Source organism: Pristis pectinata, chromosome 7 (assembly GCF_009764475.1).
Source record: "Pristis pectinata isolate sPriPec2 chromosome 7, sPriPec2.1.pri, whole genome shotgun sequence".
NCBI lineage: Eukaryota > Metazoa > Chordata > Chondrichthyes > Rhinopristiformes > Pristidae > Pristis > Pristis pectinata.
The window spans coordinates 87,986,804-88,002,046 of record NC_067411.1 but is presented as its reverse complement, the minus strand read 5'-3'; the positions used below and the strand labels follow the sequence as shown (position 1 = coordinate 88,002,046).

The window sequence follows — 15,243 nt, the reverse complement described above, 5'->3', positions numbered from 1 at the left end:
TTTGTATTGTTCTAAATGTATAATAAAGCTTTCTTATTTTCTTCCTTTGTTGCTGTTCCACAGTAATCAGAGATATTGAGAATTTGCTTATGAAAACCACTAAAATCGTTCTTTTTCATATGAAGCTATTTCTAAAGTTGCAATTTTTGTCATTTACTGTTTTTATTTAACTTTTCTGTATGTGTTTATTTTTTATCTTTTAATTTCTGAATCGACTCGGATTCAACATCATTTTTTGATTTGGTATTTTCTACATATTTAACTACACTGCTACCCTGCTTAATGTTACACCTCAGAGCTGATTTGTTTTGGCACTCTTGCACCTGAAATCTGAAAATTCATAAGAACATGTCTCCATACTTTAAAAAAGACATTCACCTGGGCTGTGAGCTGCTGTGGCAGGAACCTGGTGCAAACCCCTATATTCTATGATACAGTCTATAGGATCTGGGCAGTGCGTTGACATAGCATTGACTCACTCATCGCACTGGCCAGGATGCAGCCCTCAACCCCTCATATCAGCGCTGAGCAGCTGCACAACTTGCCTCAACTCGGCCAGCACCAGCCCACACAGGCAACCATTGCATACTGTCTCAGTGACTCATTCCACACTGCGTCATGTGGTTATGTTGCCACAGGAACACCAGCATAGGGTTGAGCCCTCCACCAGTTTCCAGGCACAGGAGAGAGGAGCAGAGAGAGCAAAGATTTGTGCCACGTTCCTTGTACAACTGTGTCATCAATAACACATCTTAATGTGGTAGATAGAAAAATTGCTGCAATCACCACACTAGGACTGCTTCATGTTGTAAATTAGCAACATGAGCTTTCCAGTGGCATTTATGGAAAATTCAAAAAAGCTTTTTCAAGTTGTTTGAGGATGTGACTAGCAGAATATTTGGAGTGGGGGAACCCAGTGGTGTCGTGGCCGAGTGGTTAAGGCGATAGACTAGAAATCCGGTGGTGTTTCCCCGTGCATGTTCGAATCCTGCCAACTACGGGAGCAGTGGGTCCAGGCCGAAGTAACCCATGTAATTTTGGGCAGGCACGGTAGTGTAGCAGTTAGCGTAACGCTTTACAGCGCCAGCGACCCGGGTTTAGTTCTGGCCACTGTCTGTAAGGAGTTTGTACGTTCTCCCTGTATCTGCATGGGTTTCCTCCGGGTGCTCGGGTTTCCTCCCACCTTCCAAAGACGCACGGGTTAGGGAGTTGTGGGCATGCTACGTTGACGCCAGAAGCGTGGTGACATTTGTGGGCTGCCCCCAGAACACTCTACGCAAGAGATGCATTTCACTGTGTATTTCGATGTACATGTGACTAATAAAGATATCTTATATTTCTATCTTATCTTTTCAGTAGGCTTTCGATAAGGTACCACACGAGCTAGGTCAACAAGGTCAGAGCACAAGAAGTTGGGGATAATGCACTGGCATTGCACATTGTGGTTATGCAGAAAGCTAACTGTGGAATAAATGCATCTTTCTCAAGTTGATGATTTGGCTTTGGGGCCCAGTTTCTCACGCTCCCTTTAAACCCACTGGATTTTGTTTCTCTCACTGTCTTTAAACTCACCTAGTGCACTGACAAATTAGTTATTCCATTGTGTAACATCAAAACGAAATGAATTAAAGATGTGTTGATGTATTAATAAGGAATAACATCCAGTGGTCCAGAAAATCTGCCAGTCTGGCACCAGCAAAAGCTCAAAGGTGTGGGATTATTGAGTTTTTCAGTATCTTCCAAATTTGCAGATCACAAGACAAAGGAACAGAAGTAAGCAATTCGGCGCATCGAGTCTGCTCCGTCACTTCACCATGAGCTAAACTATTCTCCCATCTAGCCCCAATTCCCGGCCTTTTCCCCATATCCCTTGATACCCTGACTAATTAGATACCTATCAATCTCCTCTTTAAACACCCCCAATGATTGGGCCTCCACAGCTGTACGTGGCAACGAATTCCATAAATCCACGACCCTCAGGCTAAAGAAATTTCTTCTCATCTCTGTTCTAAATGGATACCCTCTAATTCTAAGACTGTGCCTTCTTGTCCTGGACTCGCCCACCAAGGGAAACAACTTAGTCACATCGACTCTGTCCAGTCCTTTCAACATTTGAAATGTTTCTATGAGGTCCCCTCTCATTCTTCTGTACTCCAAGAATAAAGTCCAAGATCCGACAAACGCTCCTCGTATGTAAGCCCTTTCATTCTGGGAATCATCCTCGTAAATCTTCTCTGAACCTCTCCAACGTCAGTACATCCTTCCTAAGATAAGGGGCCCAAAACTGCACACAGTATTCCAAATGAGGTCTCATCAGTGCCCTATAGAGGATCATCAACACATCCTTACTTTTATACGTTATTCCTCTTGAAATGAATGCCATCATAGCATTCGCTTTCCTTACTGCCGATCCAACCTGGTGGTTAACCTTGAGGGTATCCTGCATGAGGACCCCCAAGTTTCTCTGCACTTCTGAATTTTGAATTTTCTCCCCAACTAGATAATCTGCCCGTTTATTTATTCGTCCAAAGTGTACAACTGCACATTTCTCTACATTGTATCTCATCTGTCATTTCTTTGCCCATTCTCCTAAACTGTCTAAATCTCTCTGCAACCTTCCTGTTTCTTCAACACTTCCTGCTCCTCCACCTATCTTGGTGTCATCTGCAAACTTAGCCACAAAACCATTTATTCCATAATCTAAATCATCGATATACAGTGTAAAAAGAAGCAGCCCCAACAGTGACCCCTGCGGAACACCACTAGTAACCGGCCGCCAACCAGAACAGGATCCCTTTATTCCCACCCTTTGCTTTCTGCCTATCAGTCAATACTCCACCTATTCTAATATCTTTCCTGTAATTCCATGGGCTCTCATCTTATTAAGCAGCCTCTTGTGTGGCACCTTGTCGAAGGCCTTTTGAAAATCCAAATACACAACATCCACAGCCTCTCCCTTGTCCATCCTACTTGAGATTACCTCAGAAAATTCCAGTAAGTTGGTCAGGCAGGATCTTCCCTTCACGAAACCATGCTAACTTGGACCTATCTTGTCATGTACCTCTAGGTATTCCATAACCTCGTCCTTGAGGATCGACTGCAATAACTTTCCAACCACCGATGTCAGACTAATAGGCCTGTAATTTTCATTTTGCTGCCTCCCTCCTTTCTTAAACAGCAGAAGTACATTTGCGACCTTCCAGTCCTCCGGAAACATGCCAGAGTTTATTGATTCCTGGAAAATCATCTCCAATGCCTCCACAATTTCTAAAGCCGCCACCTTCAGAACCCGAGGGTGCACTTCATCCGGTTCGGGAGACTTATCTGTCCTTAGTCCATTTAGCTTCCCGAGCACCTTCTCTCTAGTAATCTTGACTGTACTCAATTCTATCCCCTGAGACCCCTGACTACCAGGTATATTGCTGATGTCTTCCACAGTGAAGACTGATGCAAAATACTCATTTAGTTCCTCTGCCATCTCGTTGTTGCCCATTATAATTTCTCCAGTACCATTTTCAATTGGTGCTATATCTACCCGTGTCTCTCTTTTACTCTTCATATATTTAAAAAAAACTCTTAGTATCCTTTTGTATATTATCTGCCAACTTCCTTTCATAATTCACCTTTTCTTTCCTAATGACTTTCTTAGTTTCTTTCTGTAAGTTTTTAAAAGTTTCCCAGTCTTCTGTTTTCCCACTAATTTTTGCTTCCTTGTATGCCCTCCCTTTTGCTTTTATTTTAGCCTTAACCTCTCTCGTTAGCCACGTTTGTGCCATTTTTCCACTCATAATTTTCTTCTTTCTTGGAATATATCTATCCTGCGCTTTCCTCATTTGTAGAAATTTCATCCATTTCTGCTCTGCCGTCCCTCCATCTAGCTTACTTTTCCCATCAATTTGGGCCAGTTCCTCTCTCATGCCACTTCCTTTGTTCCACTGAAATATTGACACACCTGATAATCAGCTTCTCATTTTCAAATTTGAAACTGAACTCAACCATATTATGATCACTACTTCCTAAGGGTTCCTTTACCTTTAGTTTCCTAATCACTTCAGGTTCATTACACAGCACCCAATCCAAAACAGCTGATCCCCTGGTGGGCTGATCAACAAGCTGCTCCAAAAAGCCATTCTGTAGACATCCCACAAACTCTTTCCTGAGATCCAGTATCTTCCTGACTTTCCCAATCCACTTTCATGTTAAAATCCCCCATAATTATTTTGACATTGTCTCTCTGACATGCTTTTTCTATTTCCAGCTGTAACTTGTAGTCCACATCTCGGCTGCTGTTAGGGGGCCTGTATATAACTGCTATTAGAGTCCTGTTACCCTTGTCATTCCTTAACTCAACCCATAAGGATTCTACCTCTTCTGATCCTATGCCCCGTCTTTCTATTGATTTAATATCGTTGCTTACCATCAGGGCCACGTCACCCCCTCTACCTGCCCGCCTGTCTTTCCTATACACTGTGTACTCCTGGACATTCAGCTCCCAATCACATCCATCACTAAGCCATGACTCGATGATCGCCACAATGTCATACCTTTTAATCTGTAGCTGTACTACAAGGTCATCCACTTTATTTCTAATGCTATGTGCATTTCAATACAGTACATTTAGACCAGTATCTGCTACCGATTTCGCTGTATTTCTTTTGCACAGCAAATTATCCTGTCTTTTCACCTGCCTGCCCTTCTTGCCATCTTTGCTGCACACTATCTTTGACTTGTTTCTATTTTCCTCTTCCTCGACCCTAACACCCTGGTTTCCTTCCCCCCTGCCAAATTAGTTTAAACCCTCCCTAACAGCTAGATTAAACGTTCCCGCCAGGATATTGGTACCCTTTGAGTTCAGGTGTAACCCATCCGTTTTGAATAGGTGATACAAAAGTAGGTGGGATTGAGAGTACAGGGGAAAATGCAAAGAGGTTTCAAGGGGACATAGAAAAGCTGAGTGAGTGAGCAGGCATGTGGTACTATAATGTGGAAGAATGTGGTTATCTACTTTGATCTACAAAACAGAAAAGCAGATTTTTTTTACGTGGCTGATTGAATAATGTTGATGTTCAAAGGGATCCTTTCTACCCAAATCACTGAAGGCTAATGTGCAGATTCAGCAACAATTAAGACAAGTAATATGTTGTCCTTTATTATGAAAGGATTTGAGTACAGTTGACCCGTTGTACAGAAAATACTGGAATTGAAAAGTTCGGATGAAGGGTCGTTGACTTAAAATGTTAACTCTGTTTCTCTTTTCACATCTGCTGCCTGACTTGAGTCTTTCCAGCATTTTCTGTTTTAATTTCAGACTTCCAGCATCTGCAGTGATTTGCAATTATATGGGACAACAACCTGTTGGAGGAATTCTGGGGGTCAAGCAGCATCTTGGGGGGGGGGGGGGGGGGGGGCAATTGCCGCCGTTTCAGGTCAAAACCCTGCATTTGGACTGAGGTCCGGGCCCATAATGATATCGAGCTCTTCTTCCGTCGCCTCTGCTTGGCAAGGAGTCCTCACCCCTTCACTGATGACCCCTTCTTGTCTCCAACGCTCCCCTTCCTCTTGGACACTCCCTTCTGGCCTTTTATCTTCTCTTGACCTTGTTTATCTCCAGTTGCTGCCACCTCACCAACCACCTCGACTTTTCCACTCCCTTGGCCCGCTCATTCTGACTTTGCACCAATCGCAACCTCATTACCAAACCCACAGTCAAGAGTTGTTGTCTGGCGGACTGACCTCTACCTTGGAGAGACAACAGCTCTCGGATACCTCCTCATACCAACCCTTGCACCATGACTACATCAACTAACACCAGGCCACCATCTCCCACACTGTCACAGATCTCATCATTAGGAGATCTCCCCTCCACAGCCTCCAAACTGATGGTGCCCCAACCCTAATCCTCCCGCTTCTGTCTCTTACCCAAGTTCCACAAAGAGGACTGTCCTGGGAGGCTCATTGTTTCAAGCCTGCTCTTGCCTCTCTGAATTTGTCTCTTCATACTTTGATTCTATCCTGTCTTTCTTTGTCCAGTCCCTTCCTACCTACATTCGGGACACCTTGCATGTCCTCCACCATTTTGATAACTCCCAATTCTCTGCCCCCACCACCTCATCTTCACTATGGATGTTCAGTCTTTATACACTGCCATCCCCCTCCGCTTCTTTCTGCAAGTCCTGATGCAGGGTTTCGACCCGACCCACTGAGTTCCTCCAGCAGATTGTTGCTTGAGATTCCAGCATCTGCAGTCTCTTATGTCTTCAGTTATATGGGGCCTTGGAAAGACTGCCTCAGGAGTATTGTGTGCAGATTTGGTCATCTTGCTGAAGGATGTAATTGCTGTAGAAGCAATGCAGCAAATGGTTCACTACACTGGCTTCAGCGATGGCAGGTTTGCCGAACGAGGGGAAAAATTGAGTAGACTAGGCCTGTGTGTTCCAGCATTGAGAAAAAGAGGGGTTCATTACAGGGCTTGGCAGAATGGATGTTTTCCCAAACTGAGGAGCCTAGACTAGGATTCACAGGCTCAATAGCTGGCACTTATTTAGCAGGTATTTATTTACTCATTTAGCTCTGCATGAAAATAAACCTTCATGCGGAGGGTGGTCAAAATTCTCTACCAGGCAGGTCTGTAGAGGTTCTCTCAATGAAACTGATAAATTTCTGGTTAATTAGGGGAATCAAGGGATATGGGGTAGTTCAGGAAAATGGCATTGAGGTAGAAGCCATGATCTTGATGAATGTCAGAGCAGGCTTGAGGGTCCAATTACATTTGTTCTTAGATGAGTGGTGGTACAGCAGCAGAGGAAATCAAAATGGTCCCATTTTCTGCTTTATCTTAGAACTTTCCCCTTAAAAAGGTAATGAATGGTTTAAAGTGAATAGATTTTGGAGTGATTTGAACATGTTTATGAGCCTTTGGTAGTTTTGCTTAGACTAATTTTTTTTTAATAACTTGTCTCTTGCAGGTTGACATGTGCTGTGGCAATGCCTTTTTACTCAGCTAGTTTAATCGAAACTGTGCAGGTAAGTTTTCATTTTGTGTATTAACTTGTGTTTTGTATAGAAGGGCATAAATGGTTGGCTTGTATTCAAATTGATTCCCAGTGGTCAATACTAAGTAGAATTTGGAAATTTGGTAAATGATGTCACAACTATTTATTCACTGTTGGTTAAAACTACATCCAAAGATTATAGTAGAAGTGATCAAAACTCCATTAATAATAAAACAGTACCAAATGGGAATCTTTGAACTGAATGATTCTTAGTAGTGTAACCTATTTGAATTTTATTATTGAGCATTTAATTAATAATTCCCCAAAATTTTATTATGATTTCCACAAATTTCCAGAAATTGCTGCCCTCCTTTTGTTTTTCAATAGCAGTTTTCTATTCAGAAAATTTGCATCTAAGGATTTCAAAATCCAAACTAAAATTGGAAAATTGCATTGATTAATCGGAGGGATTCTTCGGAAAAGAGCTATGATCTGTCTGAAATTAGAGAAGCAGTTGATATCCCCTTATTGTTAACATGTTGTTTTCCAGTAACAGTGCACTTGGGCTTTTAAGCTGTATTCTCAGCCATTTATTTTTCATTGTTAACTCTGCTTAGTAGCACACCTATGTAAAGTATTAAACTCTGGTGTAAACTTTTAAATTTTCCCAGTTATGTTGCCAATTTTTCGTCAATTCAGTGTATGTATTACTGAATATGTACCTACATCTGTAAAGCACTCTTGAAGTCTCTGTTGACAAAAACTCCCACTTTTTTTTCTTTTGAGAGACCTGTTTCTTGTAATAATCAGTATGTCATGTTCCAATGTGCAATCGTCTGCCTGCAGCTCACCAATTTTGTGTTCCACATCTACTCCAAATCCATCTTCAGCATCATCAGTTTTTTTGTTAGCTATCTTGGACTGCCTTGCACTTGCCCTATCTGAGCCAGTCTTTGCGCTAGATGCTTCTGTCTCCTTTGGTACTCTCTGCACCTTGTTTCTTCTCTAGTATTTCATATCAGAGCCCCCCCCCCAAAATTATAAATTCCACACCACACCACAGATATTGGTCCGGGTTTCTCTTGTCTCAGAATTGTTGCAGAAACCTGAAGCCTGAATTCTGTGCCATTTGTTCATTTACATTGTTAACTACCTAAGTTTGTTCATATACTCACCAGCACACACATTGTATGGGGCTTAATCCATAGATTATCACCTTCTGAGGCTCTATTCTCTAAATTCATCCCTATTTCCTGAAGCTAACTGTGTGACATCAATTCTCTGCCTTCTTTTGACTGAGGCTTCCCCTCCCTCTCCAAAAATATTCTGCACCCACTTGGTGATACCTTTCACAAGGGTAGTATCTATGCTCCCTTGTGGATCAGTTCCAATTGCATTCCCAAGGTGTCATCACCATTACCATTATTCAGCATTGTGAATCAATGAGTCTAACTGTCACTTGCTAAATTCCTGACTTCTCTAGCTGCATGTGGAAAAATAAAAAAAAATGCAGATGCTGGAAATCTGAAATAAAAACAGAAAATGCTGGAGACACTCAGCAGAACAGTCACCATTTGTAGAAAGAGAAACAGTCAATGCTTCAGATCAAAGAACTCTTGTCAGAACAAAGCATTTGACAAAGAGTTTTCAACCTGAAACATTGATTCTGTTTCTCTTTCCACAGATGCTGCCTGTCCTGAGTGTTGCTAGCAATTTCTATTTCTTTAGCTGCACAGAAAAATCTCCAGCTTCCCTCGTGGCCTGGAATGTCTTTGGGTGCCAGTCCTGAGCTTGGTTTTGTGTCACTGAATCGTTTTCCTTCATACGCCCTTACCCAGACCACACAAAGCATGCTGAAAGTTGAGACTGGTACAAGGATTGAAAGCAGGGAGTCTCAAATATCAGTCATTTTTCATCATTTCACTCGGGGATTATGTTGCACATTTTCCATGCTTTTGTCAAACAAAATATGTCAGTCTGTCGCTAATTGTCATGGAAGGTACAATGCTAAGAAATTAATGAAAGCACAAACTATTTTTGCTTTTACTTCTGGAAGTTCCCCCTTGACCTTCTAAAATTCACCCAATATTAATTGTTTGAATGTAATCAGTTGAAAATGTTCTGTTGAAATAATACATTTGCCCTTATGGAATTCACAAATCACTGCCAAAAGTTTGGGATACATAACAAAAAATTTACTCTCTCAGAATTTATGTGAGGAAAAAATAACTTATTTAACACAAAATATGGGAAAAAAACATTTTGGCAAGGGTTCGCACTACAGAAAATTGCAATGTGGACTGTTTTCTGGGAATGTAACTTCTGTGTGTGTATACTATATAATATATTTTAAAAATGGATAACTTACTGTGCATTATATTTCCAGAGTGAAATCATTAGAGACAATCCAGGAATATTGGATTGTGTGAAGGAAGGTGTATGCAGACTGGTGGGAATGGGTGTCCCACATAGCAAGCGTCTGCTTCCTCTTGGAGTCTTAATCTTTCCAACTGTCCTGCATGGACTGCTCCATTACATCATCAGTGCCATCATTCAGAAATTAATTCTATTTCTTCTACGGAGAAAGGCATCACAACAATACCCGACTGATGCTTCTAGTTCCGTACAAACTGTGCTGGATGCTTATTTCCCTGAACTTATTGCTGGTTTTGTTGCAAATCTTTGTGCTGATGTTTTAGTCTACCCATTGGAAACGGTACTTCACCGCCTCCATATTCAAGGAACTCGCACCATCATTGACAACACAGACCATGGATATGAAGTTCTTCCTATTAACACTCAGTATGAAGGAATGAAAGACTGCATTAATGTAATCAAGAAAGAAGAAGGCATCTTTGGCTTCTATAAGGGTTTTGGGGCAGTTCTTGTCCAGTACACATTGCACGCTGCTGTGCTGCAGATAACTAGAATTATATATTCTATATGGTTGCAAAATGCTACCTAATCCTGGAGTTTAAGATGTCATTGTAAGGTAAATAACCCATAGTCATGAAGTACAAATTATTAATTTTCTGTAGTGCATGTTAGAAACACTAATAAAATGCACTGTGTTAACTGTTTAAGCTACTGAGTTGGTGAAAATCTAACTTTAAAAGTAACAGATATTTGTAAAATTGTAAAACTGCCCTTGATTTGTGACCTATAATGTCCTTTAAAAGTGACCTCTGCTATTCTCCATGATTCTCCTTTTGAAATAGCATTTTCTGACCTAATGCAGCATCCATCCAAACAATATTAAGCAAAAAGATTGATCATCACCATAACATCCCTCTCTATTACTTGATATGAAAATAACTAATTGAGCTTTTTTTCATAATTTTTGATCAGCATCTGAACTTAACAACCTTGCTCCATGATTGGAGATAATTTTCATGCCCCCGACTCGTTTCCTTTATCGCAGAAAGTGTCACAATATGATCAGATCCAGTTCTTCATCCCTAGTGAATTTGTCTGCATAAAAGTATTAAATGATAGGTAAGGGAGAATCATCATGATTTTGGCTTAATATGTGGTTCAAGTTATAGTACTGTATTATTGCAAAGTGTTTTTGTTTACTAATTTTGATTGGCTTTGCCTTACTGAATTCCTTTAGTTCAAGGTATCAAGACTGTGGCTTTATTTTGTATGTAGTGTGTTAAATAATACCACCGTACAATTCATAACATAATAACTTAATGAAGGTTAATATATTCTCTTGGTGCCATTTGTGATCTGGATTCAAATATATACATCTGTTTTTCCAGGGCAAATGCTTGCCAGTTTGGTCAACTAAATATACAAATTATCAGATGGGAAGAAAATAATTGACAAATATCTGAGCTTTGTATTTAATGCCCCATCATCTGCAGTCCTCTATATAACAGCTTGCACTCTTATTTCAATGCATGATTTTACCCATATATAATCGTATGCATTGATTGAAAATTATTTTGAAGTTACAATTTGCACAACAGTTTCAATTTAATTCATTATAAATTATGAATTGCTGAAACCTATCAATCTCATTTCCTAATGTAGCTTCACTGATTAAACACAATCAAATGGTACAATGGTTTTTCACTAAATTTCACGATTTAAATATTTCTAAAGGGACTAAACTTTGACATTTTACCTTTATTACTGGCATGGAATTAAAGTATAAATTTGAAATGGGATGTATTAAACATCATCTGTGAGTGTATGTAATCTTTAATTTTTTATAACCATTCCTCTTTGAAACTTCCTCTATTGTTAATGTGCAGGTTTGTCTCTAAAACAAAAATTGAAATTTTAAAGTCTGTTTTGAAATGTTGTTTTTCTTATGCCGGGGGTGGGGGGGGAGGTGGTGCGGGGAGGTGGGCTGGTGGGCTTCAGGAAAGATAGGAAAGGGAGAAAGCGAATAGTATTCATTCACTGCAACACAACAGGTACCAAACATAATAACTTGGATTTGTTAACTATTTGAATGTTCAAACTGAATCTTTAAGTCTCAAAAGAGCATGGAATTGATTGTAGTAGTGCAATTAGCTTGTAGATTGCCAAATGATGGAAAGGAAATTCTTGGTTCCAGGTTTACTTCATAGCAGTTTTCATTGAATGCAAATTGTACGTTAAACAATATCCAATGTATATAACTACTTTCAGTTTCTCAAGTAACCTTAACATTTTCTGTTTCAAGATTGAGAAATAGGATAGTTCTTTGTATGATTGTGACTGTGGAAATGCTTGCCCTATTACTGATTCCAAGAAATTCATGGGAAATTTGCTGGTATATACATGTATATCTCAAGTTCTGCCACATTGTCTCTATCTGATCATGTGTTATCAGAAAAGTACTGGTGGAAGACCTGTTATCTACAGACTTTACATTACGTAAAATATTCCTGAAGTCTTAAGTGCAGTCTAGCAGTTGACTTCAAAGAAAGTGCTTAGATACAGTGGGAAAGAAAAATGGCCTAAAAAAAGAGGGATACTTTGTATCTTCCCAATGCTTTTGCTAGGGGAGTGTGTTAGACTCCAGTCTCATCTGAGGTGGGCACCAAGCTGAAGAAAAATCTGAGGCAAAGAGCACATAATTAAAAGGATGGACTGAGAGTTGAGATTAGTCTGTCAAAAGGAGTAATTGTGCTTGTTGTGACAATTTGTTGTGCTCTCTGCTGGATACTATGAACAAAGACTTTAGCAACAATAATGCACCTGAAATTGTTTCTCTCAAATCTGTTGCTTGAATTTTGTTCTAAAGAGAGAATTCAAGTAATTTGTCATAAAATTGAAGGCTACATAAATCTTGTTGCTTTCTGACCGAGTCCAGAATTGCGGTTGAATCATACCTGATGATTGTTGGGACTAATCTGCATCAGGATGCCAATCGATTGCTCCAGTGTTTAAGTTAAAGAGCATAGTTACTTATTGACCTTTTGATCACTGTCACATTAACCTATGACCAATTATACACTTGCCATCCTTTTGCCTATTTCTATACCCCACTTTAATCTCAATCCCAAGAAAGGAAATCTCTTCCCTCTCCTCCCTACCCATCCCCTCCAATTATTTGCACTTATAAACCAGAAAATGGTTAATCTTTGACCTTCTATTTACAAAAATACTTGTGCAGTTTTTAATTTGCTCCAGGGTAGAGCAACATAATGGTTAAATTGCCAGACTAGTACCCAGAATTCTGGTCCATTGTCCCATGGTACATGGGAACTTAGAACATAGAACAGTACAGCACAGTACTTGCCCTTTGGCCCACGAGGTGTTGTGCTGACCTATACAAACCTACTTCATGGTCAATCTAACCCTTCCCTCCTACACTTCCCATAACCCTCCATTTTCTTACATCCATGTGCCTATCTAAGAGTCTTTTAAATGTCCCTATTGTGTCAACCTCTACCACTGCCCCTGGCAGTGTGTTCCAGGCACCCACCACTCTGTGTTTATATTTTTAAAAAAAAGCTACTTCTGACATCTCTAAACTTTCCTTCTCTGACCTTAACTGATGTCCTCTGGTATTGGCCATTGACACCCTGGGGAAAAGGTGCTGGCTGTCCACTCTATCTATGCCTCTCATAATCTTATACACCTCTATGAGGTCGCCTCTCATCCTGTGTCACTCCAAACAGAAAAGCCCGAGCTTGCTTAACCCTTCCTCATGTTCTCTAATCCAGGTAGCATCCTGGTAAATCTCTGCACCCTCTCTAAAGCTTCCACATCCTTCCTATAATGAGGTGACCAGAACTGAACACCATACTCCAAGTGTGATCTAACCAACTAAGATGCAAATATCATCAGCACCCCAGCAATCTCTTGCCTTGCTTCCTGTAGTAACCTGGGGTATATCCCGTCCTGCCCTGGGGACCTGTCTATCCTAATGTTTTTCAGAAGCTCCAACACTACCTCTTAACCTCAACATGCTCCAGCATATTAGCCTGTTCTATGCTGACCTCACATTTGTCAAAGTCCCTCTCCCTAGTGAACACTGAAGCAAAGTATTCATTAAGGACCTTCCCTACCTCCACCTCCAGGCACATGTTTCCCCCTTTACCCCTAAGTGGTCCTACCCTCACTCTAATCATCTTCCAGTTCTTCATGTACATGGAGAACACCTTGGGGTTTTCCTTAATTCTAATTGCCAAGACCTTCTCATGTCCCCTTCTAGCTCTCCTAAGTCCCTTCTTAAGCTCCTTCCTGGCCACCTTATAATTCTCGAGCCCTGTCTGATTTTTGCTTCCTAATCCTAAAGTATGCTTCCTTCTTCCTCTTGACCAAATGTTTCACCTCTCTTGTCAACCATGGTTCCTTTACCCTACTGTCCTTTCCCTGTCTCAGTGGGACAAACTTATCCTGAAGTCCATGCAGGTGTCCCCTAAACAGCCTCCGCATTTCTGCTGTGCATTTCCCTGAGAGCATCTGTTCCCAATTTATGCTCCTAAGATCCTTCCTAATACCAGCATAATTAGCCCTCCCCCAATTAAAAATATTCCCATATCGTCTGCTCCTATCTTTATGCATGGCTATGCTAAAGGTTAGGGAGTTATGGTCACAGTCTCCGAAATGTTCGCCCACCAAGAGGTCTGTCACCTGACCAGGTTCATTGCCTAGTACTAGATCCAGTATGGCCTGTCCACGTACTGTGTCAGGAATCATTCCTAAATACACCCAACAAATTCTGCCCCATTTAAACCTTTTGCACTAAGGAGGTGCCAATCAATATTAGGGAAGTTGAAGTCTCCCATGACAACAGCCCTGGTATTTTTGCACCTTTCCAAAATCTGCCTACTTATCTGCTCCTCAGTGTCCTGGTATCTACTGGGGGGCCTATAGAGTACTCCCAATGGAATGATTGCTCCCTTTCGGTTTCTGACTTCCGCCTACACTGACTCAGTGGATGTCCTCCCTTTCTGCAGCTGTGATACTATCCCTGATTAGCAATGCCAGTCCCCCACCTTGCCCCCTTTTACCTCCCTCCCTATCCCTTTTGAAACATCTAAACCCCAGAACATCAAGCAGCCAATCCTGCCCTTGTGACAGCCGAGTCTCTGTAATGGCCACAGCATTGTAATTCCATGTACTGATCCATGGTCTTAAGTTAATCACCCTTATTCTTAATAATACTTGCATTAAAGTAAACATGTTTCAACCCAGCCAACTGACTGCATTTATGCCCTAGCCACTGCCTATTCTTCCTCAGTCTCCCTGCATTCTGAATCTACCTTTACAACAACTGCCCCATCATCTGACCTAACACACTGGTTCCCATTCCCCTGCCAAGCTAGTTTAAACCCTCCCCAACAGCTCTAGCAAATCTATCCGCAAGGACATTGGTCCCTCTCGAGTTCAGGTGCAACCCGTCCCTTTTGTACAGGTCATACCTTCCCCAGAAGAGATCCCAGTGATCCACAAATCTGAAGCCCTGCCCCCTGCACCAAATCTTCAGCCATGCATTCATTTGCCATATCTTCCTATTCTTACGCTCACTGGCGTGTGGCACGGGCAGCAATCCAGAGATTACCACCCTTGAGGTCCCACTTTTTAGCCTCCTTCCTAACTCCCTATACTTCCCTCTTCATAACCTCATCCCTTTTCCTATCTATGTTGTTGGTACCAATGTGTACCACGACTTCTGGCTGCTCACCCACCCCCTTAAGAATGCTGTCTTTGTACTCGATCTGAGTCCTCTCTGATCCTGGCACCTGAGAGGCAACTTACCACCTGGGAGTCTCATTCTCGTCCACAGAATCTCCTACCTGTT

At 41.2% G+C, this 15,243-nt stretch overlaps 1 protein-coding gene across 1 annotated transcript in view; it reads left to right on the top strand.

Annotated features, from left to right (window-relative positions):
• slc25a46 (solute carrier family 25 member 46) overlaps positions 1–11,287 on the top strand; it is a 31,899-nt gene extending 20,612 nt beyond the window's left edge. Inside the window, exons 7-8 of the mRNA XM_052019604.1 lie at positions 6,966–7,023; positions 9,379–11,287. Coding sequence (XP_051875564.1) covers positions 6,966–7,023; positions 9,379–9,957 — 637 coding nt within the window. The 3' untranslated portion in view covers positions 9,958–11,287. The remainder of the gene's footprint in view (positions 1–6,965; positions 7,024–9,378) is intronic.
• The last annotated feature ends 3,956 nt before the right edge of the window (positions 11,288–15,243 follow it).